This window comes from Tyto alba, unplaced genomic scaffold, assembly GCF_018691265.1.
Source record: "Tyto alba isolate M040663 unplaced genomic scaffold, T.alba_DEE_v4.0 Super-Scaffold_40, whole genome shotgun sequence".
Classification (NCBI taxonomy): domain Eukaryota; kingdom Metazoa; phylum Chordata; class Aves; order Strigiformes; family Tytonidae; genus Tyto; species Tyto alba.
Window position 1 is genome coordinate 14290335 of NW_024881316.1, and position 25377 is coordinate 14315711.

A 25377-nucleotide genomic window follows, 5' to 3' on the forward strand; every position below is an offset into this window, starting at 1 on the left:
CAAAATTGCTGGCCATCTGATTCACAGAAGCAACGATACAAGTGGTATGAATTAAGCTCACAAGCATTACTCATTTTTCTGGGTGTAAAAAGGCCTATTTTTTAATTCAAATATGGAGGGAGTCAGCAATATGGTGCATGCAAAATAAATTAGTGGTTCGTCCCCAGACCCAGCAGGCCATAACTGTGACTGCCCAGTTCTTGTTCCTATCTGGTTTTGGTCTCCATGACTCATAAACTCAGCAGATGATTTCTCCAAAACCGCAGCCATTGGACCTTTCATCTACTTCTTCCCAGCTGATCTTCGGCTCATTTAGGTCTTTGTTAACGTTTTGTTGACACAATGCTCTTGGTCACCCACGGTATCTCTGCCCAAACATTTTCCAGACCCGTGTTGGTTGCAGGACCCTGCCAGCTTTCTACTTCACTGTGTGCCCAACCTAACCAGCTTTCCTATCAGAGATTACTGGTTGTGGTCCAGCTCTCTCAGACATTTCCAGACCTGTAACCCAACTTGTTCTCTCAGCTCCTATCCTTTGCAAACATTATGAGACAAAGTGAATGGTTTTAACTCCTACGATCCATATGTATTTCCACCAGAAACCTAGTGTTGGTACTTCATTGATTCAGTGTTTTATCTGTTGAAGCGTTTCCACCAGCTTCTCTCCTTGACCTTTCCTCTGGTCTTTCCATTGTTTCCATACCAGTACGGGCTCAACAAGTAAATGAAATTCCTTGATACTACTGACCTTTAATGCCTCTTGTTGATCTGCAACTGCCGTTCTCCTCCAGTGAAAAACAAACAGGATTTACCCAGACTGCCTTCCCATGTTGGACACTTCTTGGCAACTTTGCCTGCGTGCCAGGAGGAGGTGTTGCAAGGTGTCTGCTCACCCACACATCCAGGGCTCCCACCATCAGCCAATACCACCCCAGCACTGCTGCCTGAGGCATCCCTTAGCCCACCCAAAAAACAAGAGGCAATTTCCATCACCTCTGCCCAATTTCTGCCATTACCTCAAACCAACTTGCTGATTTTGGGATGGGGTTTTACACCATGTTCACTATTAGCATAAAGTTGCAGTGTAATTTTTCTATTTCTTCTGACATCTCCCAGGTGCCGTAACCTTCCCCGAGCTCTCTCCAAACCACCACAACTATCAGGAGACAATCACCAAGCTGGTATGGCTTGTGGTTGACCTTGGCTCTCCAGTGCATTTTCTGAAGTCTCTGCCAGCATCTGTGTTTACTCCATATATGACCTCCCGTCTCTGAAGTCTTCTCATCTACCCCCATCAGCAGCCACTGTCCCTTTCCATACAGCCAAACTTGTCATGTTGGTCGGAGATCTCACTGGAATCAAGTATGCAACTAAGAGATTCCCAGTTATTATTATTGCAGTTAGCGTATGTGTCTCTGGCCTGGCCAAGCCACAGCGCTCTCCACTGCAGAAGATGCCCCTCTGAGACCAACTGTTTTCTTCTTGCTAACTTGCACCACGTTTCCACGAACATGATTTTGGCCAGAGGAGGTCTCAAGAGCAAAAGCTGGTATGTTTTGTACAGAAGAGCTCACCTCAGCAAACATTTGCGGTGAGGATCACCCTGGAGCACCAGTTTTACCTTTCATTTATTGCCTCAGTTTGTATCAAAACGCAAAGCGGGATTGTGGGAGAACACAGTGAAAAATAATACTTTAAAAAAATTTCAGCATGAAAAGGTTGCTACATGTTTCTGGCCCAGGGATCTGAATTAGAAAACTTCAAATATGTAAACAACCCCAAAATGCTACAAAAGATCAGTCCAATCATATCTGCCACATGACTGCCTTTATTATAACTGGAAGCCATACAGGTACTGAACTTGGATTTTTTTAATGCTTTCAGATATTTTGTGAGCTTCAGAAGGGAACACTTGGCATAAATACTGCTTGCAAAAGGGCTTTTCAGCAAATATATTAATCTTATGGGATCTGCCAAAATGAAAAATCCATCTATTTTTCCATGGATTTTTTGTACTTTTGGCATGTTCATGCAATAGGAAAAATTTGGGTTTTTTTAATTATGATTATTATTTTGGAAGCTCAGTAGCACTCTCAAGACTTTAATCTTGGTAACTGAATTGCACAGTGAGACCACTGACCTGTGTACTCGTTGCAAACTAGAAAACTTTCAAAGGGCTTGATAAAAGTTATTTCTCTCTGCAAAGCCCTGAAGGTGCCAGTATGTTTGGGTCCAGGTGCTGGCCCATGGCTTCCTCGTGAGGACATGGGAAACAAGAAACCAGCTCTGATTTTCACACCGGGACCCTTCCTGTGCTGGGAGCCGCAGCCGGGGCAGGGGGAGGATGAGGCTCCCGCGGGACCAAGTGAAGAGCAAGCTCCCCTGGGTCGAGCATCCCCATCAGATCCCATCCCATCCCCACCACTGCTTCCAGAGCTGATGTGCTGCAAACCCCCGTGGCTGGGCTGGTGGCACTGGTTTCCTCTGGTGTGCGAGAGGCGATGTCTGAAGTTTTGTTTCTCAGCAGGCCCCGCTCAGTTCAGTGGTAATGACATGTTTGCTGCAGGGTGTAAAAATAGAAATGTATGGATATGGTAATGCCTCCCTGAAAGCCTGGCCAGTGTTGCTTGGGGAATGGCTACACACACAAGCTAAACCCCATCATGCTTCATTACATGTTTTTCATCATCTTTAGCTGTACCTATGCTGCAAGCTGAGTGCGGCCAAGTCTGAGAGACAGTGGCGAAAAAAAATAAATCAAGGGCTTTGTTTAGACAGGTTTTTCTGTTAGAGAAATTGTGTAAAATTTGAAATCTTACACATGCCTGGAAGTATTTTTAGCTACCATTTTTACAAGCCTTGCCTTAAGCCTCTGGAGCTAAAACCAGACCTCAGAAAACCAGATCCCAAACAAACCAAAGCATAATCCCTCTCTTCCAATGTACTTACCTGGGTGAATTTGGCATCTGGCACACTGGCAAAAACTTGGTACTTTTCTCTCAGATCTATTTTTTCAAAAAAAAAAATAAGAGAACAAAAAGCCATTTACAAAAGAAAAAAAAAAAAAAACTTGATAGTGAAAAAATTGGTTGGGGGCGTTCAGGCTGATACAGCAGAATTTAAACCAGCTTAATTCTTTTAAACACAGATGTGGGTGTCAAGTCCACATCAAAAAATTAATTTAGCTCACTGCTGGTCAGATTTTTGTATGTTCTCCACATAAATCACTGGAGAAGCTTCTTGGTCACTTTTTCCTTCCCAACAATGACATAATAAGCAAGGAAAGGGAAAGCAAAGGAATTAAGCTGAACCTTGGTAATATGTGCAGACTCCATCCCAGCAAAAAATACAGTCCATCTGATAGTACATACGAGGCTGAGCATACATAATATAGACTTCTGTCAGTATACAATGTTTACTGGCAATACCATGGTAAGCTTGCACTAGAAATGGAAGCAATGAGGTAGTTTTTAAGGTGATCGTGCTGACAGTGCTGAGGGAGAAGCTCCCCAGCTGTGCCCTGGTGTACCTCTGCCCCCCCCCCCCGTGACGGACCACGGGTGGTGGGGTAGGTGAAGACCTCGTCCTGCTCCCTGCACGTCCCGCAACATTTCCAGTGGCACCACCCCAGCAACAGCAACTAACCCGGGGTTTGGGCGGTTTGGGCTGGATAACGGCCTTTTGTTCCCCACCCTGTGGCAGAGCAGGGCTGCTGCCTGCCCTTGGCACCGCGGCACGGCGTTGCCTGCCAGACGCGCAAACAAGAGCTGCTGCGGGCACCGGCATGCCCGCGCCACCCCTCCCAAAACACCCTCCCCACGTGCCTGTAACCCTCTGGGTGAGCTGACAGTGTCCTGGTCACAGCCCTCTGAACCCCTGAGAACCCACCACCGCCTTTGGGGGAGGTTTGCACTCTCTCATGGGCTGGCAGCTCTTCCCAGGTGCGTGCTGGAACTGGGGCCCCAGTGACATATCCATGGCTAGTTTCTTTCCGTGTTTAACATCCCAGCTCTGTGAAGTCCTGCATCAATCCACAGCAGTTCTCCAGTCCAGGAGAAGACAGACACACAGCCCCGTGGTCCATCTGTCCCTCTCATAGCTGCCACCACTGGGATCTCTCTGGTTTGAATAACAGCCATGACAAAAAGGGCTTCCAGGACTTTCTCCTCCTTTTTATACTGCCTGAAACAATGTTTTTCTCACAGAAATGTAACATCCCCAGACCTCAGCAGTCGAAAGGCAGAACTGCAGTTACGCTGGGGACAAGAGGAGTAAAATGAGGAGGAAAAGAGAGCAGTCTTGAAAAGAGGAGTCCAGAAAGAAGACAGGGGCACCAGGAGGGTGGCAGCTTGCTCAGGGGTCTGCCTGCACACGCCTGCATCCCCTGGGAGGCAAACGCCTCTCTGCCTGGGGTTGGATCTGAATGGTCAATGGAGGGAGCCGTGACTGGCAGTTTGGAGTAGGATAATTATAATTTGGGCTCTGCAAGTGTGGGTTAGCTTTCACTGAAATAAACTGCTCAGATCTATGATGAATATCAACACTGTAGGCACAAGGGGCAAGGCAGTAAATTGTAGTAGGATGAAATACCTACATTTAATTATGTCAAATTATATAGAATTTGAGAGTTTTTCTGATGCATGCTATTTAAAGTTATGCCTAAGTGCACTTCCTTGTCTGAATAAAGCAGCTTTTGTTGCAAGATGTGGGCTTGCTTTGTAGTTTATGATTTACAGTCTTCACCACATTTTGTCACTTTCTTGTTTCTTGACTGTTTCTGAACATCTCATTTCAGATAATGGGATGCAGCTAGAGTGCCATACTATATACAGCCTCTTAAAAATGCATGAGCAGTGTTTTGTTGGGTTTTTTTCCCACCAAGATATTCAGGTACCTTGAGTATGCTCTTCACCGAAGTATATATATGTAACACACGCACGCACAGTCAGTAGTCACTGCTCCACCAGCCTAAAATTCATGCACTTCTACACCAGCTGGCTGGGGCCAACCCTGCTGATCATCACTGCTGATAATTTTTTGATCAAACCAATCAGGAGTGCACAAATAGCCCCAGACCGGCCCAGCTGAGCTCACCCTTTGGCTCCGTGTCATTAGCAGCCTCTGGGGTTGAGCAGGGGTTTGGGACGCTGCCCCAGGAGCTGTGTGTCACACAGCCAGGCTTGGCCCGCTCCCCTCGTGGTGGGGCTAGCAAATTACAAAGCGAGGAGCCTCCATCTTGGGGCAGAGGGACACCTAATAGTTTCCACTGTGGGCAGAGGAAACGACCGGCTGGTGAAGCTGAAAGGGTTGCCACCTACACAGTCCAATAGCCCTGGAAAGAAAAGGTGGTTTATGTGCAAATGAGAGCCTGAAATCTTCCTGCCCGACGGGCTCGGCGCAGAGAGCGAGCCTACGGCCGTGGGTGGCAGTAAGGACGCACAGCATGTTGGCAGAGCAGCTGAAATTTAGTGCAGCCTCAGTAAGCACAACATTTAGCTGGTGGTACTGGTGGCCCAGACCTGAACCACTTATTCACATCCAAACAGGCATGGGAACATTTCTGATCTGGTGCTCCTGCCAGCACGAAGCGCTCAGCACCCTCCTCAAGCTGCAGGAACGTGCGGAGGGGTGGCCAGTCCTGCACAAGCCCTGTCCTCTCAGCCGGCACGGCCGGACCCTGGTGACAGGGCAGGAAGCACTGATGTATTCCAGGTGTACAGGACACAGGACAGTATAGTCATGGCTGTCCTTCTCAGATACAGCGTCACGTCTCTAAGTTGCCTGGCAGAGAACGGGGAGCGTCCGCAGCCATAACTCACCTCATGGCAAGGGACTGCGGCGAGGCTTGCCCAGCAGAGTTCTCAGCATAGCACCAGATTTAATGAAAGGATTAAAGAGCTTCATAAATAAGTAATAAAATAACAAAAGCCCACTTGAATTTATCTATTCCCCCTGGTGGAAAAATAAGCAAATAAATCCAAAGAACCTACTTAGAAAAAGGCCCAATATTTCATACCTAGATGAAGGATTGTAAGGTTTCATCTATAGATATGTACAGTTGTTACCAGCACAGCTGAAGGAAATGACTGAAACCCAAGGATCGTTTGTCCTTAAAAATAAAATTATTCAAACTCATTGGGAAAAATATTTTAATCTTCAGTCTCAGGTAGCCAGATTCATTCAAGAGCAGCCTGATTCATTTCAGTGAGTGTGTATAGATGCAGACACACCAAATTATCAGTTTACTTTTGCAGCTATGCGCCGCTGAGATTATTTTAACTATCAAATGTGAACATCCTCCTCCCCAAAACAGCAGGCTGAACAGAGGCAGTTCCTGTGCTTCCACAAAGTGGCTTTGCAAGAGCAGAGGTAGCATCAAGCTGAGAGCTGGGGTGGCAACAGCAGAAACCCAGACAAATTTGCACCAGGCTTCACTTAACCCACAGCACTATGGTAGCTAAGGGCTCGGTTAGTGAGGGGGACAGCAAAACTCTCAGCAATTTCACTGCTCGTAACACAAGATGAATCACAGGTTCTCTGCTGAAAGCTAATTAGATAAAGTGCAAGCTCCCAAAGGCTCATGCTGTGCGTATGACAACACCCCTACCACAGCCTCAGCCAGTGTTTCAGCCTCTTGATGGTCCTGAGCCGTGAATAGCTGTACGTCACCAAAGCTGCCTCACCTGGGGGAGGAGGAACAAGACCAAATGATGAGGCGGGGGATGAGGCGGCAGCAGGCAGGGCACTGCAGGTAGGCAACAGATGCCCAGTCCGTGATGGCCAGGCTGGCTCCCTCTCCTGAGGGGCTGGAGCTGGGGCTGGCAGCGGAGGGGAAGCCCAGGGAAGCTGGAATCGCTGGTTGAGGGCAGGCAGGGCTGTGACCCCGTTATGGAATGATAGTGCCCACCTTGCACCTCTTCACCCTTTCACTCTCATCGTGAGGCGGCAGCAGCAGCCGCCTCCATAGTACTGGCTCCACCATCTTCCTTGGCTCAGCCCCGGCTCCTGCCTGGGGACAGCGAAGCCTCCCCACACCTGGGGAAGCTGTGGGTCAGTTGTGGCACTGGGCAAAGCCAGGAAGGAAATGATGGAGGGAAAAGGCAAAGGCTCCAGACTGGCTCTGATCTGCAAGGCAGTTCAACACCCGCTTGCCTTTGCTTCCGCCACCTCTAACTCAAGTGTAACAAACACCAAATGAGGAAGAGCTTGATAACCTGTACTTCAGTTTTATTACAAACAAGTGAGACAAAAGACACTTTAAAAGTCTGAAAGTGTAGTTGAAAAAGTAGCTAGGTTGTTGGCAAAAAGGGAGGCAGAAAACTTTACTGAAGAGATGGGAGGGAGCTGACAAAAAATCATTGGAAATGAGTAAGTTATGGTTACTCTAACCTTGTCATTAGTCCTTTTTGTTCTCTGTGTATTAACATTTGAATGGCAAACTGCTCACACTTTCCTTCCCAAGTTAAATTATGTTTTGTGAATAAAACACAGGACCAGTGGGTTACAGCATGGGATGCCATGAAGCCACTGAAGCTGCACTTGAACAAGACTGCTCTTTGTTCCTCTACTGCCTCACTGCTTTCTTAAGAGGCATCTTCAAAAATCCCTGAGGTCAAGCCAATAGACATTAGAGCTTTATCATCAGAGCAGACACGATCTTCCTGGTTTTTATGGGATAAAAAGCTACCCAGAAATACTTTTATATGTGACACATACCTCTCAAGCGTCTTCTGCTTTGACTTGAGACACTGCCCTGCACCAGGCTGGGTGGCAGGGGAAAGCCTACAGCACTACCTTGCAGCTGTGGGTCCTGCCAGGGGCACCTTCCCCCTGTCTGCTGCAGAAATCAGACCAAAACTTCAAACATATCTAGGTTGTCCCCTTCCTGAAAAACCCTGGATTAGCAAACGAAGAGCATGAGATGGCTGAGCTACCCAAGCACGTGGAAAGCCAAGGCGCTGCACTGCAAATGTGTGCGGGCTTGGGGTCACGCAGTGCCTGTCAGGTCCCGGGTTGTCACTGAACAACCTGGAATTGCTTCTCCAGGCCAGCCAGGACCCGTCCCCCCGGCTCGCGGGGCTGAGCTGGCTCTTCCATTTGTCTCCCATCACGGCTTATTTCCAGCCTGTCGGGTACCACGCTGCTCTGGCTCAGCTGCCCGAGGGAGGCACCGCTGTGCCTGCGTGCCGGCTGCTGCCTGCGCTGCCGTCGCCTGCCCCCGCACAGGTTGCTTCTGCAACCCCTTGAAGGTCACGGTCCCCACGTGGCCCACGCTGTCCCGCTGCCACAGCTCGGGCAGAGGCAGGGTTCGGGCCAGTGCTCCTCGCCCCAGGCCAAACCAAAAGTGTTGGGGATGCTGGCATTGCTCTGCACACCCATGGTGCCCTCCACCACTCGGACCCTTGGTAAGGGCTGCCTCGGGGTCCCCAGCACAACCTAAACTGGCAGAGCAGCAGAGGGGAAGGGGATGCATCAGCTTTACTACCTGTGCGGCTTATGCCAGAGCCCTGGGAAGCCAAGCAAACCACATTTGTATGTGGGGGGCTCTCACCGACCCGTGGGGGGTGCGGGTGGAGGCAGCAGTGGGGACTGCTCGCCCTGCCAGCCCCCCCGCCAGCCGCTGGAGCAACCCTGCTCCTCCACCATCTCCCTTGTCCTCCAGGTTTCCCTCTGGAAAAGGCGGGAGAAGTCCAGGTCAGGCATGAGCGGCCCGAATTCATAGTGGGAGCTAACCAGAGAGGCTTCGCCCGGCACGGGAACAACTGTGCTCATCTGCACTGCTTCGTCGCCCAGGATAAGGGGGGTGCCAGCAAGGGCTGAGGTGGAAAGACTGGAAAGAAAGCATCTGTCTGCAGCCCGGGTCACTTACCTCAGAACTGCCTGAGACCACACAAAACTGGAACTAGCAGCGGCTCAGGCATGGCAGAGCTCACAAACACTGCAAGAAGAGTGCATCCGCAGGCATCATAAACTCAATTTCTGTTTTCAGCCAGTACTCAGCTGCAAGCAAACAGAGTGCAAGTAAACAGGAATGATTTAATTATCATATAAAGGTAATTAATTAGATGCAGGAATCAACAGGGAGTCCTTCTCAAACACTGGTGGCACATTACTGTCAGTCGTAGAACAGCTATCCACAGACCTACATGAGCAGACCTACAGACACTAGTTTCTACTCTTAACGTAGTACTTAAGTACGTAAGTTATTTTGGTTTATTTTATTTCCTCCAAGATAGACAAAAATAGGGTTTAAAAATGTAACCAAAGACCATAAAATAATTTCAAAGCAAGTAACATAAACGCAAAGCTGGGGTTGGTTCAGTGTTGCATTTGTAATATGAAACAGACTAATGAGCAAATTAATCAGTATTATTAATCAGGGGGCTTAGTTCTTTCTCTTAGAGGGCTGGGGATGACTAACATGTTATTAAGTACAGGTAAGGCCATTGCTGCTTGTAGCAGTTGGACTGAGGGACAGACCATCTTCTTCCGGCTTCTTCCATGCACCAGTTAGTGCATGGCCCCAGCATCCACCTAACATTTCGTGTGCTGCTTCTCCAACTCTCTTTCCTCTCTGCCAATACCACGGAATGGGCAATTTCATCTGAAGTTAAGCATCTAACATCCACATTTGGGCTGTGATCCCGTGACAGCTACAGCCACTGGAGAGTTAGCTCCTGTTGCCCACACAAGTATGTAGCAACAGTGCCTGAGGTGAGTCAGATTACCCTAACGGCACTTACTAGCTTGCTCAACTGCCCTGCTCGGCCATACACACCTTTATCCAACACTTAAATTTAGGTGGCTTAATCCTCAACTGAATCCCACATACAGCTCCTGAAAGGGGACTACAGATCCCTCATCTCCCATTAACTCACCACTGTTGCTGATGGCTTTGTTGAACCAAGACCTGCCCCCCTGTTATCTTCAGATACTCATCAGAAACCTTGTGAACTAGGGCAACCAACTCCAGCCAGGAGACATTTAGAAGGGTGGAGTTCTGCTCTAAATTATTTGCCTCAAGGAACTAACTGCCCAGCTCAGCATCAGCCCATCACTCAGGAGACAAACCTTCCCTTCACACGCACAACATGTCATGTAGCCCACCTTATGTACTTACTGGGGATTTGAGCAATTTATTTTGAAAATTGAGACATGCACCAATCTCAGTGCTAGCATTTTATGCAAGCTCCCAGAAAAATAGTCAGACATCAGCTATCCAAGCCCCAGAAAACAAAGGGCTCCATTTAGATGACTGAACACAAGCATCTAGCGCCATTTGAGATGCCCTAAGGCACCCAAGATACACACAGGGTTGGCAGATATCACATAGGACCTATGGAAGCAGTAGCTGGAGATGTGGAGACCATGCAGGATACCCCAGGGTGTCTCAAATGGTGCTCAATGCCAAAGCGTAAGCAACAGAATTACATTCTAAAAATCCTGTTTATACTAAAGTCAGATGTACATCTCCCATATCTAACAAGCACGTATCTTGCAGAGCAGCTAAGCAGCTAAAGAGCTACAAAAGAATTGCATCCTTATTTCGGGTTTACTGAAATCTGGCCGAGCTTACAGACTGTGTCAGCTTATTTTGTTATGAACATATAATGCTCACTGAACCCCATGAGCTGCTGTGATAACAATCTCTGCCAGCTTGCTGAATGGATTCTTTTCAGTTGCTGCCTCTGAAGTTATGTGGCTAGAACAGAGCTTCTGCAATATGCCAGTGCACCAGGAACACCATTTTTTAGCTACAGGAGCAAGAGAGCTGTCTGAAAAGATTCATGAGCTCAGAACTGATTATCAGACCATAGGAGTGGAAGGTCATTGTGTCGAGTCTCCTGGCTACTGCAGGGAGAACGTACTACTAGCTAATCCTCTTATAAACACGTGTACTTCCATGAGGGAGAATGCCCCTAATGATTTAAATCCAATTTTTATTAATTGGTGAACTGTTTATTATGATGAGGTTGTTATGGCACTACAGTCTTAACTGAGCCAGATGACAGAAGAAGAGTACAAGTCTTTCATCTGCAGCTAATAAATCTGGGATCCCATGAATGCTGTGTATGTATTTCTTGAATTCCAATCTCAGGATTCAGCATTAAACTATGTACCATAATTATTTCCAGCAATTAGTGTTAAATGAGCATGACTAGATAGATTACAAATTTTATGGACTATCAGCAAGGAGTACTGACACAGTTTTTGCTTTAGAAAGAGTTATTTAGGGTGAAACAATCACTGCCCAGTTTAAATCTGAGAGTATTCCTCCACACGTTTTTTGCATAATCTAATTAATCTAATTAAGAGACCAAAGTGGTTAAAAACCAGAAAATATGACTTGCCTTTGAATTTCATTGTTAAGGAATTTAATGAGAAACAGTTATTTGTATGTAACAGCACCTACCTTCCTGTCCAATTTAGAACTCTATGTCATTTTTCCATAACATGCACTTTAAACAGCCGCCATCCTTGAGTACAGGTTACATGAGTGGATACTGCCATCTAGGCAGGCTTTTGGGAGCAGCACCTATTCTAGAACAATTGTCTTTGCCAGGGAAAAAAACATTTTATTATCCAAAACGGAGGAGAAAGGGACATTTTTATACTACTAAAAAATGACACATCACCACTCACTGAAAATATAAAACCTGCCCCTCAACCAGATTGTAATAGTCCACATTAAGAGCGAATATTTTCTACATGTTTATTAAGAAATATATTATTCTGTATTTCCATACATGCACTTGAACTTAAGCTCTGCATTAAATTACAAACCACTTTTATCTATGAAAACCGCAAGTACAAAGTATATAGTATTAAAGCTATTAATTACCAAAGCACATTTTACTATGGCAGTACTATAATTGTACCTATCTTATATGCTTTGAAATATAATAACAGTACATTTTTAGAAGGCAGTTACTAAAATATCTATTGATTTTCTACAAAGAGAGAAATAATTTTTAAAACCATTTTTCTTCATAAAACCAAAATAGTTTCCATCCAGCACAAAAAATATAAAATACATGATGCATCTATCTTATTTAAAACAATAAACAAATTCTATACACAGCATTTACAGAAGACTTACAGAGAGAAGACTTGACTAGTAATGTCATTTTGATTAGAAACATTAACAAATAGCTTCATTATCAGCTGTGAGATTCTGTAGGGGATGTATGAACTATGAGTCTTACACAAAATGGTAGTAGGATCTGAAAGGATTATCATTTAGCACCTTCCACCTGCACAAGTCCCTTGAATGTGGCTTATTGAATCGAGTCCTGCTGGAGGGCAAGCATCACCACACGTTACAAACAACGAACCGCGCTACGGAGATCGCTCCCGAGGTTTGGGAGAGCGAGATGAGAGATGCCTAGGAGCCAGGAGAAGCACACCACTTCGAGAGGTGGGCACGTTCACTTTGGCACCCACAATCTAGGATGTAGTCCCAAAGACCATATTTCCCTTGAATCTTAGTGGGTCTGCTTGATTAACCGCCTCCCAGACCGTCAGAACGGGTGACGGAGAGGCATGGTGGAGAACATCCACTGACAGAGTCAAATTTTCCTCCTGAGCTTCCTCCCTGGTGTGTCTCAGCCGTCAGGCTAAGGATTGCCCTGAGCAGGTTTGTGTACAAAGGTATTCTTCTTTCTCCCTGAAAGATCCCCTTGAATAATAATGGAAATATGGTTATCTGGCTACTGGCATATGCCCTCCCAATCCCTCCCCTCCTTCCCCCATATAATAAGAAGCAATGTAGCATGAGATTGATTTGCACAGAGAGCAAAGCAACCAAAAAGACTAGGAATTGATAAATTCACACTTAATTTAGAAGGTGGAAAAATGAGCAGAGCTGGTACCAAAGGAATTCAGTAATAAACTTTGAAACTACTGTGCTGGAAGAAGATCTGCTGCCCTTTGAACAATCCTGGAATGTAGGACAAGTGAGGATAATTTTCACAACATCTTTGCTGTGTCCTTGGCTTGTCATATGGAAAAGAAAGGCATTACTAAAAATTAAGCAAACCTTCACTGAGCTCAGAAGCTCTCTGTCTGAAAGGTTGGACTCCTTTTTGCACTTAGCACTTAGGGATATTCAGTGCCCTTTATATTAGCACAGGAAAAATAATCATTCCAGTTTCATTTTATAGCAGAGTCTTTTTGGTAATTTTGTATTTCTGTGTCCTCACCAACAGAAAAAGGTGTGTGAGCTGCCTCTTTTCCCACCACTGGCATAAATACATCAGGGTACTGTGACCTCTTGTCAAGAAATTGGCAGATTTTGCACAACTGCTTAGCAGCAGACACGTTCCATATCTAGAGGAAAAATAATTAAACAAAGACATTGCAGCAAAGATGTACCAGTGGAGCCTCTCACCTATAGCAACAAAGCAAAAAAATCTCTCCTGCCTTGTCAAAGACAAATGGAGTTTTCATTTCCCTTGCAGGAAAGAAAACCAGTATTTGAGACTATTTTACATGAAGCCATTCACCTGAAAGACAGCTAAGGACACTGGCTAAAGGACATCTTCATCAGACCAGATACACAAGCTGGTCTGGCTGTCTGAGGTTTATTTTGTTGAAAATACAGTCACACTCAAGTAACTTCTTTGGGTTTCCCCAAAACAGGAACAAAACCAAGAGGCAACACATGCATAATATGTTTTATTGAATAAAATCCTGCTTCTATTATTTACACAGCGAAGTTTAGAGGTGTAACCTACTGAAGCATGTAACATTCATAGGACATCTGGAATATCTTTAAATACATCTGAAACTACTTAGCATAGCAATCACCTGCCCATCACTGTTTCATAATTAAGGTAGATTTGAACTTTCTGAAGAATAGCCAAGATGAATATTAAGGATAGTTGAGTTCAGAGAAAACAGTCTGCTATGTGAATTCCAAACCCAAAAGACGTGAGTAAAGTGTCGAAAGTTTTGAAGGCAGCTTCTGTATTTCCCTGTTCTTCTCATCGCTGCAGAAGAAAATGACAAAATAAATTACAAATCTTAAGGCTGAAAGTAATATCCACAACTTAAACTCAGATCGCCCTCCACGGTAATCTTACTGTTAAAATTTATAATGTCATCTTAACCTCAAGGTATGTGAACTATAATAGAATACTTACTTATGTGTATTAAAAGCTACATTAAATGTTCAAAGCTGCCAAGTTAGACACGCAGAAATCAGAAATGCTGCAACTGATATTTAGTGTCAAGACAACACTAATTCCCATCATTACCTAAAAACTTTATGATGAAATGCCTGCCATCCCACTTTAGAATGTTAAGCAATGTCTAATGTGTTATTTTTTTAAAGCTCTACTAGATATAGTATCCATCTAGTACTACAGTGAAGAGGGGTCTTGTAAAAAAAAACAAACTATAGTCAATACTTTCTTATTTACAGCTTTTTTTTAAAGATAACATAATTATTCCTGATCTTACATGAATTCGCATCAAGGACTGAATGCAAGTATAGACTTGCAACTGCCGTACTAACAGACTAACTCATAGCACTAGTAGACTGTTATCTTATAGTTGGACTACTCACTGGTTGTGAATAAGACATGATTCACTGGCCATTTGCATGATTTTTGCCATCCATCAGGAAAACATTATAAACCAGAAATGTAGCATCTTACTCAAGCCTCTGGAGCTTGTTTATTCTAGTGGGTTACTGACAGCACATTATAAAAGGCACGCAGTCTAGTCTGCCACATTTGGGATTCTGTGTTGAAAAAAACCTGGTTGTTAGTCTCAGGTTAAAAAGAAATGATCTTGCACAGACTCGTATTTTATTTACCAAACACGGAAAGGAATTATATTTTTCCTGTGCATCAAGTTAACCTGTATGGAGCCCTGCCTGATAACCACGACTGCAAAGAACAGATAATTACTAACCAAAATATCTACCAGGTCCCTTCCTTGCAAAATTTACTGGTTGAGAAAGGGAAAGCATTGCCGTCATTTGCAAGTCTCTCCCAAATGGAGCACTGTTTCTAAGCAAACTGCATGGGATGTTGAAATACAACTTCAAATACCAGCTTGGAACAAAAAATACATTTAAATCAACCCCCCACCATCCCCTAACCTTTAAGCATCTAGAATAAACTTTCCATAAAATAGTTCCACAATGAAGTTCTGTGTTATAACTTTGTATTTTTAGAGACTAAAGTTGTAATAGTAATGGTGTCTCTATATACAACACACACTCCCATGGAGGTAAACTGTCACTTGGCAGAGACCACTTTAAAAATCAGAATTCGACAAGAAAATAGAATATGCAAATGTGGTAGAAAAAGCAGCAAAAAGTAACAGAAAAGTACTTGGCTATTTGCCATTCCTATGCTACAACCACCCCTCAATATATTTGTGTATCACAAGAGTATATTTTATAAAATTTGTGGCTGTTTTCTTCTGTTTCTTCTTTTATCTTTTTTTGTTTGTTTATTTCCCTCCCTAAATGAACAGCAAGACAATGTTCCATCTCTCCAGGAAATGTATATCCATCCTAATGACACAGCCTCTTTTCTCTTTATCTTTTTACCAACTACAAAAAGTTATCTGGAACACACCTGCCTACCTGGAAGCTCTTTCTCTGATAGCTAACACAGCTATAAATTTTAATAACTAAGAAGCTGCTGAAAGATACAGATTTTGCTCTCGCTTTTCTCACTGGTGAAGGATAGAACATGCATTGTTAAACATTGTTTTTCAGTAGGAAAACCACCTGTATTGTCAGTCTCAAGATAAGCAACTATGCATGTGTGAGACACTGTCAACAAAGGTTCAATAAAACCAAATGTACATTAAGATAATAAAGTTATATTTAGAAATTATTGACTGTAGCATCCAGCCTGAGACCCTGCATTAGTCTCAGACTATTAAGTTAATTCAGGTGCCTGAGAGAACCTTTCTGGGTATAAGGTACATTTGTACACGCAGGTAAACATAATTCAGGGAGGGGGGTGGTTTTGTTTGTTTTTTAAAGATGTAGATTTATTTTTTGTTAAGTGGGAAATACCTACTTGTGTGAATAAGGACAGAAATATTTTGACACACCAATAACATAAAAGCATACTGTAACTGGTAAAAGTAAGTTTCGAGTTAGCATCCCCATGCTTTAATATAGATCCTGTTTCCAGGTTTGATGAGGACTTTCAGTGGTAGACCATAAAACATTATACAACTTGGTGTTATCCAGTAACAAGGGGAGGGAATCATATCACTGCAGACTTCATGAAATTAAGTTGCAGGTAGCTTCTCTTCCCAACTACAGAGATTTCAGGCCATGTTAGAAAGGACAGTCTGATATATATCACTGATACATTTAACAAATACCACTTGTTTTTTTTTTTTCCCCACAGCCTGCCTGGAAGCAACAGATGAAGTAATTTCTAGTAAGTTGTTGCTTAAGAGGGGAAAAGAAGAAGGTAGCCAGCCATTGCTACCAACTTGTATCTAACAGAAATTACTTGAAGCATAAGCCAAGCAATAACATAGCCATCTTGGCCATTTTGGTAACCCAACAGCCAATCCTACACCCCTCTTCACGACAGAGAACTGCTAGCTCCTCTGTCTCTCCTCTCCAGCAGCAGGACAAGTAGGGCCTCAACCTTTCTAACATCCAGAAGACTATGGCTGTGCTCAAATCCACACAAACTGTAACACCATTTCTTAGAAAAGACACTTCTGTCTCCCTATACCTGAGGTGGTTTGGAACATTAACCTCACCAGTTCAGTGGAAAGTAATGTCACTAATAAAGGCTACACTGAATAAAAAAAAAAAAAAAAAAAATGCAAAGCAATCCTTCCATTTCTCAGAAACATAAGCGCACTAGCTTATACGCAAACTCTGTGGAGTAGATGACAGGACGAACATCTACTACAAGTGCTGGGTGAAGTACGTACGACCAATTACCTACTAGAGCACATGAAAAAATAAGGGAATACTCCCCTGAAATATGCCTTACAACAAGGAACCTTTATATAAAGGTTCTCTTGTAAAAACCTTTGAGCAACTTGTTCTGTAACACTAATTTCTAGTCACACCAACCAAAAGATGGGCCCCACCATGTGGATGTTTTCTTAGACAAACCAGAAAGCAGAGTTTTCTGTGTCTTTACATTGTTTTCCAGGCAACCCCTAACAAACCTGTTCCTTGATATGTTAAATCCACGTTTTCAGCTGGCCAATAACTTCCTCTGATATTTGTGTGTGGTGCAGCCCAGAGGAGAGATGTAAACATGAATGTAAATGGCTGTCCCACATTTTATTCCATAGTACCTTCACAGAAAGGTTTAGTGTGGACTTCCAGTGTGGAAATTGGATTGTGTGCAAATTCAATGCAATCTCAGAACCCACATTTTTCTCCTCATACTTCCCTCACTTTAGCATCCTATGGAGGAACGGGGATTAAACTAAGTCTCTGAACCACCAGATATCCTTGGTTTGTCTCCCTTTCCTTACAAAGAGGTAAGAATATTTGATCCTTTGGTTTCTTTTGGAAAGGAACAGATTAGAGGCTGCCTAGGCTTGGCCCCATACTTTGCCTCAAAGAGAAGATACAACTCTTTCTCTTTAGGAAAGCTTCACTGACTTTATTACAGATGTGCCAAATAAAAAAGAAATTAAGTCTTTAATACGATTACTTCAGTTTGAATAAAAAGTGAGGACAACTGTCATGAAAAAGAGAGCATTTACCACGTACTCTACAAAAAAGATCTCAACATTCTTCAGTTTTAATCCTAAGAAAACACTCTGGCATGTCAATAACAGGTGATTTTGGAGAAATACTGTAAGTGGAACTATATTATTTTTCAGAGATGCTGCCTCACTGGTAGGATTCCCATTTCACATATAGGCACTCCACTATCAGCTATCAGTGGAAACAAGGAGAGTGAAACGCAAAGAGTCGTCCTGAAAGTAAGTATGCATATAACCAGATTAACATTAAAGTATTTACAACCTTCTATCCCTGGCCCTAAATTTAATTCACAGCTTAACGTATAGATAAAATGGACACGAGAGGGCGCCCCTATTATAGGGTCCACCTTGGCCCTCCAGTCTTTGGTGTCAACAGCTAAAAATCCCCTGCCTGCCTATTACAGGATCTCCTTATGACAAAGGAAAACAGGCCTGTTGTTTACTTCTTTTCTTTTTAGTTTAGATGCACAAGACCCATCAAGACTCAACCTCAAAAACCAGGCTACCTGATTCACTTAATTAGAGGAAGTAGAGAATACAGCGCGTTGACACATTTCTTATTAAACTTTGGTCATTAAACACCAGTTTTCCCAAAGCAACACACAATACTAAGTCCCAGTTGGCCACTGCACAGTCTAATGGTACTTAGCATGATATTATAATAAAACAAAGACAAAAGTTGTTACAGACTGTGATTAATAGACATGTAATAGAAATATATATTACTTCACAGACTTACTGCCTGAAGGGCTCTGCAAACAGAAATCTTCAAGCATGACAAAATTGAATAAAATATTATAAAGAAAAATTCTTTTTAGAATAAATATTAAGTATAAGCCTTACAGATTTGAACAGAACTGTAAGATAATACAGAAATTTCAAGTGTTTTCAATGCTCTGTGTATGTCTGCAATGCAGTGCCTATATTTTGTTCAAACTGGGCTGTATTAGTACTTCCCAGGATTACAGGCCACCCTGAAAAGTGCAAAACTGTAAAATGTAACGCTATGGTTTGCCTCTGAAATAATTGTAAGTCTTCTAATATAGGTGAAAATAAATTCTGTGCATTACTATTCCTTTCACCTTACATTCTTTTCATTTCTCAGGATATAAGACATTTAATTTTCAGACTGATTAAGCAAGGTAACTAATTTTAAACACTGACTTCAATGGAACTACTTAAAAATATTCAGATGCCTTTAAGGCTGAAGGCCCAAAGACATAATTCCTTTTATAAACAAATAAATAAATACAAGAGTAGTACTCTAACCCCAAATCTTGCAATCACTCTGTCAGAATTCTTAGAGGTAAACTGTCAGTATAAGACATTATTTCTCACCTGTACTACTGCTCAGTAGTTAATCATTTTTCGAAGAGCATCATAGCATTTCCATTTGTCCGGGATGTAGAAAGGCTCAAAGATGTGAGGGAAAGGAGTGTCATAGCCACATACTCTTGAAATTGGAGCTTCTAAATTCAAAAAGCATTCCTCCTATTAACAGAAACACAGAATAAATGTTAGTGATGCCATTATTTTCAGGAGTCTTGCATCACAAATTGAGGTTAAATGAACTTTGCCAGACTGACAGTCCTGGAAACTCAAACCTTCTATTTATATCACAGCATAAGCAGTCCAGACCAGAACAGTGCTTCCTCTTGCCCAAAGGTCCATATTAAAATAACAACTTGTATTAATGTAATTTTCATTTTCTACATGTGTACTGCATTAAATCATAGGCAGGTTATATTTAGTACATCTGCTATACATCCAGACAAGTGCTGCCAAGAAACAAATATTTTAGGAACAAAGGAGTAAGAGTTCCTTTCCTGTGCCACTTTTAAACATATAGAAAAATTACATAATCTAAGAGTGTGTAATATTTGTTGGATACATGAACATAATATTCAGACTTCTTTGAACCCTTAGATTATTAAGACTCTGTCTGAGAAGCATTAAGCAGTCATGGAAATTACAAATTTGAATTCAAGAGGATTTGCGTATTTTCAACCCAACCCATGCTCTCCACAAAACCCCGCAACTTGTGTTCTATTTGGAGATCAGATTTGGCAGCGACTGTGAGAGCTTCATTACTTAACCTAGTGGGGCACAAAATATTACAAATACAACACATTAATCTGAAAGTAACCTGTGGAAGTATGTGTAATGTTACCAGCTTTAATAATCAAACAGTGGGGTTTCAATCTTCCTACTTTCAAGCACCAGAGTGATGGTACGGACCATAAAAATCTGCAGGAAGTAGATTTGCCAGATCAAACTGATGTTGATGTTAATTATCAGCTCTGTTTCTCCCCAAACCTTTAGCATATGTATTTGCTTTCCAGAGCAGACAAATGAAGAGATGAAAAACGTCTCCTCCTTGCCTCTCCTTTATGAACTGCAGCGACTGAGACGTCCTGGCCAACTGCCCCTGTACTTGGCTCAGAAAAATGGAAGGTGAAGGATTATCTACCAGTCCTTTTCCACCAGGCCCACAAGGAAAACAAAGAGCTGTGCTTTTCTGCGGCAAAGTGCTAAGTGTTTTCTCAGACCGATGAACTGTTTTGAATGTACGTTGCCTTGCAGTCCATGGCAGCCTAACTCTAACTTCTGTGCTTTCTATACATCACGATATTCAGCAGCACAGAAGGTACTCATAACACACTGAGATTATAACATTTTGCTCCAGCTACCACTTTGTTGCGTTGTGAAGTGGCATATTTCTGGAAGATAGATGGGAGTAAAAAGTCCAAGAGGTTGTGTGATTGCATACAGTGTCATGACATTTAACAGTGAAATAATTCACCTTGAAAACTTCAGAGCCTGAATAGATCTGAGGAAAAAATATATGCAAACAATATAAAGAAGTTTTGAGCTCCATTTTCAGGCACTCCTTTGCTTTTCTTGGTAAGGTGAAAGATTCATATTAGTACAAAATGCTGGTAAGTAGAGTGTATTAAGTCCTTTACCTGTCCATGAGGTTGATCATAATGTCCTACCCCAACCTGCTGGCAAGGATATTTTTGATACTGATCAGTCCTTGGTTCCCATGCTGTGACTCCCCAGTAAGAGAAAGCAATAACTTTCAGACCATTCAAAAATTGACTGTCCAGAGTACCTGTGAAGTTGCATTACAACAAAATATACAAGTATATTCTAGGCTCACAGCCTTTCAGTCCTGCATTGCTATTTCAGAGTACCCAACACAGGACCACTACCTAGGAGAGACCTTTCGTTTACATCATAACCAGCTCTGCGATAGCGGCTCATCCCAAATGAAGCTTGGAGAGAAAGTCCATTAGTTTCACTGAAAATATTTACTGCAGTATTCCCCATACACTGGGTATCCATGCAGAGAGCAGCACTGCACCTTCAGCAACCCAAGCAGCAGACAGAGAAAAGTTAGATGCGACTGGCAGGTGGGTGCTATACTCCCCTGAATGAGACCCCAGGCTTGGCTGTGAATAGAAATCTCAGCTGGTAAACCCAAGACATAGAATAGTGCATATTTATTAATGCTATTGCTATTATATTTAATCCAGAATAAAAATTAAGTCGTAAGACTTTCCAAAACTCCATTTATTATTTTTTTTTCCCCAGGGAGAACCCAAAACAGCTGTTACAAACACCCCTTCCATGGTTTTAAAACTCAGCAATTGCTTTCTGTTTGAGCATTCCCCTTTTGCTTTGAAACTTGTACAGCTTCCAGAAAGTCATGTGGATTTCCCTGCCTCAGTGAGGAAGTCAGATAGTGAAGCTGGGATGAGTAGCGTTGCATTGTCAGATACCATCCAAGAATGACAACCCAACAGAGGTGGAAGAACTCTTACGTCTCAGCTACTCTCCGTGTGTATGTGTACAGACATAACTCTCTTACTATTATTTTTCTGGATGTAAGGGTGTGTGTTTGCAGATTTTTAACTAAGCTATTGCACTGCATGAGTAAAATACTTCAGAGGCAGAAAAAACAGACACAAGCCACCAGTCAAATCCATGAGGTACACGTTATCTGAATGAAGTCAACACAGCTTCACAAAGATTCACACCCAAGTGGCTCTGACTGTAATAATGCCATGCAAAGAATTTCACATTGTAATAGTTTATCATGGAAAAAGTAATTTTCCTAGTGAACTGATAATACTTGTACAACAATACACTGAATGAATGGCTTACAGTTTTTAGAGAACCATCACAGAATCATAGAATGGTTTAGGTTAGAAGGGACTGCCAAAGATCATCTGGTCCACACCCCACTGTAAATTCATCTTACAATGTATTGTTTACCTTACTGGCCATATCTAAAGTCATAAGTAAATCCTATACACATGGGTATGTTATTATGCAGAGGATGGTTAGATTATTGATGCACACATTTTACAGATGCAGGTTTGGGTCAATTGATGCGTTGGTTATGGAACCTACTAGAGTAAGTCTCTCAATGTCAGTGACCACAGTAACAACAGAAATGCTGCAGACCTAGCAAAATGAAGATGATTCACTTGACATTATTTAATTTACAGATTTACTGACATTTGCAAGAATACTGATAAGAGCAAACTGCAAAGAACAAAAGCTTAAGATTTATTTTTAATAGAGTGGAAATAAAATCATAATCCAGAAGGTGGAATATAAAGTTATCATCGGAATAAGGTATTTGAAAACAATCAAGAAAATGCACTTTTACTTTACAATGTAGAAATATTGTAAAGAGACAAAGAGTCTTGATCTTGCTAAGAGCTTGGCAAACACTTGATCTTTGCATCATGGTTCTCATTCAAAAAGGAATAAAGCTTACAGAAGGGTAGCTAGATTTACTCACAGAATCATATTGATACCCCTGCCATATGCTAAGTATTTGGTCTTCAAAAAAAAAAAAAATTCACAAATCCACACATTTTACACATAAGTAGGCACAGAAAAGAAGCTTAAGGAAATATCTTAATAAAATTATTTAGAGGGAAATGGTGTCTTTTCTCTTTTTACAAACATGTGAAGTCGTTTGATAGAAGATACTACTATTTTACAGCTGTGCTTTGGATACATCTAGGTATGCAGCAAGTTTTTATAGGACTGAAGTCTTTTCTGATAATGATCTATAATTAGTTTTGGAGCCAGTTTTGTTTAAAATACAACTAATAAAGTTTATCAGTTTATGGGGTTTTAATTTATCTCTGGAATCAGTTCTAATTTATGGGACAGTATATTCAGTTGTGTTCTTTAGATCCAAATCAAACCAAACTTTTTCACAGTTACAGAATATGAAACTGCCTGCTTGATGGCATTAACTTAATAACTGTAATCTAAGAAAATGAGATTACATTTTTAATTAGATGGCATTAGACTCTGAAAAATCAGTGTCAGCAAGACTTATATCCTAATTTAAAAAAAAAAATATATATAGTCTATGGACATATGTCTAGCTCATCTTCCCTTTTGAGCTTGAAGAGCATTTAATTCAAGTGATCAGCCCATCAAATAGCCTATCTTACACATATTCTTGTTCACACCTGCTGTTAAAAGTTAGACTGTAGGAGAAACTAGAGTCTACCTCATCCCGAATACGACACTGACACATCCGCTGTACATATTCCTGTGCCAGATTTTTTGCACCTGTGCAGCCACATTGTAAAGAAACATGACTGAGAGTATTAAATACACAAAATCCAGCTCTTTTTAAGACTAATTAGCAGATATTCATTGTATAAGCCTATCAGAACAAGTCTACTGTGCTATTTAAAAGAGTGATAGATAATCAAAATTTTAAATTATATTGATTTAGTCCATACTTCTTGGTCATATAAGGGCTGGTGCTGGCCCAAAGCACTTGTACAAGAAGGGAATGCAAGTTTACAGCCTTCAGTAAGTCCCTGCAATTTCAGAAACTGTTTAAACAATCTGACATCTTTCAAAGAAAGACCATAGGAAAAAAGTTAAAAATTAAATGGTTTTGGAAGTAGTAGACATGGGATTTCTGTTTCGGTGTAAAATGTTTTAAATTCAGTTTTGAAAATCAGTATGAAAAATTCATACTTATTTAGCAGACCATACAATAACTTTCAAAATTTAACTGAAGTAAAAAAATATTGTTTTGTTAGAAAAACAATGCTTATAAAGGAATAGATATATTTATTAGTCTAATATATCCAAATTGTCTTAATTTAAGAAAAAATCAGACAAAACATTAAATTGTTGTTCTTCCTGCTTCATAACTGCAGAGGTCAAAAATTCTGGCCTCAGTTATTCAATACGGCCTTTGCCAATTGCCTTCATTTGCTTGAATTTCACTCAAAGCCTGCTGGAAAATACATTTTTATATTCTATAAAGGCATTTTAATGGGTCACATTATTTCATCTCAACATTTCACGTTTAATACACATTTAGGAAGACTTTTCAAAACACCTTAAGAGTACAAGTCCCACTAAAAATCTCTTCAAGAAATTCACAGCAATCAGTCAAATGTATTGCACGCACCATTTCAAAACAATCTTATACCTTGATTTTTAGAATAGATGCTAAAACCAAGGACTTGCTAGATGTTGCATGATCATATTTGAAATTTAGCCTCTAGTACTGGGTATACTCCCTCTATTTCCATCAAATTATAATATTCTAATGTGCTAATACAGAAAACTTTACCCAAGTTTATTTTAGCTTTATTTAAGTGCATATTTTACTCTTATCAGAGATTCACGTACTCATTGCTAAATCAGGGTTCTGAGTGTAAAACTCTTATAGATATGTACAACTGAGAATTGCAGGCTTTTACAGAGATACACCATTGTACAAAAAAAAAAAAAAAAAAAAAAAAAAAGATAAAATAAGAAAACAAATCCATTATTAGGCATGACTGAAAGAAAGCATTACTCATCCTTCTGCAATGTATAGAAAAATAAAGCAATCTGGTCTGCAGTTTAGGGGAAGTGCTTTTAGGCATCTGGCCAGTAAGAAAATAGTTAGAAAGTCTATTGCTCCAAACCTTCCTTCCTCTGAAGGGAATCTCTATCATTTTATATTCATAGTAAATAAACCTCCATATGCAAACACTATGGTAAGTACCAGTAAAAGAGACTATTTAATGTGTAGTTAGCAAGACAATTCTCAACTGATACTTTTCCCCTTAATTATCTTATTTTGGTCTTATTCTCTTTACTTCCATATCTCTTTGGCCTATTTAATATTTCCTGTCTGACTGACATGTATTAAAATCAGTAAAAACAAAGGTTTTTTTTCTTTTTTAATTCTACTACTCTGTAGAATACTCCCTATGATGAGAAAACTTTCACGTAAAAATCAATTATTTCTGCAACATTTTATGTCCCAGTGGTCTCTCCCATGCTGTTCTTATTTTGCAACACTACAGGTACTCAAAAAAATTAAGAGCTACAAGAATATCACCTGACTACATAGTTGCTATATGAGAACACTGATTTTACAACTCCTTTTTTCAGTACAGGAACTTACTTTCTGTAGGAATACAAAAAGTTGATTTTAAAGTCAGAGTTTGACAGAAATTTTAATATTTATTTTGGTATTATAGCTATTATAATAAAAAGAAGACTAAACATATGGTTAAGGTCCATTACACAAGGCAAACTGTAGGAACACTTTTCATGCAAGACTACTTATTTTTCTGCTGACAGTAAATACAAAATATA

General features: G+C 41.4%; 1 protein-coding gene and 1 long non-coding RNA gene across 3 annotated transcripts in view; both read right to left on the reverse strand.

Moving 5' to 3' along the window:
- Nucleotides 1-7761: 7761 nt before the first annotated feature.
- On the reverse strand, nucleotides 7762-11535 carry LOC116964108. Its single transcript, XR_004408556.2, has 3 exons — nucleotides 11414-11535; nucleotides 8870-9000; nucleotides 7762-7895 (listed from the first exon to the last, which is right to left on the reverse strand). It is a non-coding gene; the product is annotated as an uncharacterized LOC116964108 (long non-coding RNA).
- Nucleotides 11536-13664: 2129 nt separating this feature from the next.
- Nucleotides 13665-25377, reverse strand: part of BCKDHB (branched chain keto acid dehydrogenase E1 subunit beta) — a 131389-nt gene continuing 119676 nt past the window's right edge. Inside the window, exons 10-11 of one of the 2 annotated variants that reach the window (XM_042803453.1) lie at nucleotides 19063-19215; nucleotides 13665-13991 (exon numbers count right to left, since the gene is read on the reverse strand). In XM_042803453.1, the coding sequence (XP_042659387.1) occupies nucleotides 19075-19215 (141 nt within the window). In that variant the 3' untranslated portion in view covers nucleotides 13665-13991; nucleotides 19063-19074. Of the gene's footprint in view, nucleotides 13992-14523; nucleotides 14747-19062; nucleotides 19216-25377 lie in introns of those variants that run through there. The other variant, XM_042803451.1, reaches the window with a different exon arrangement.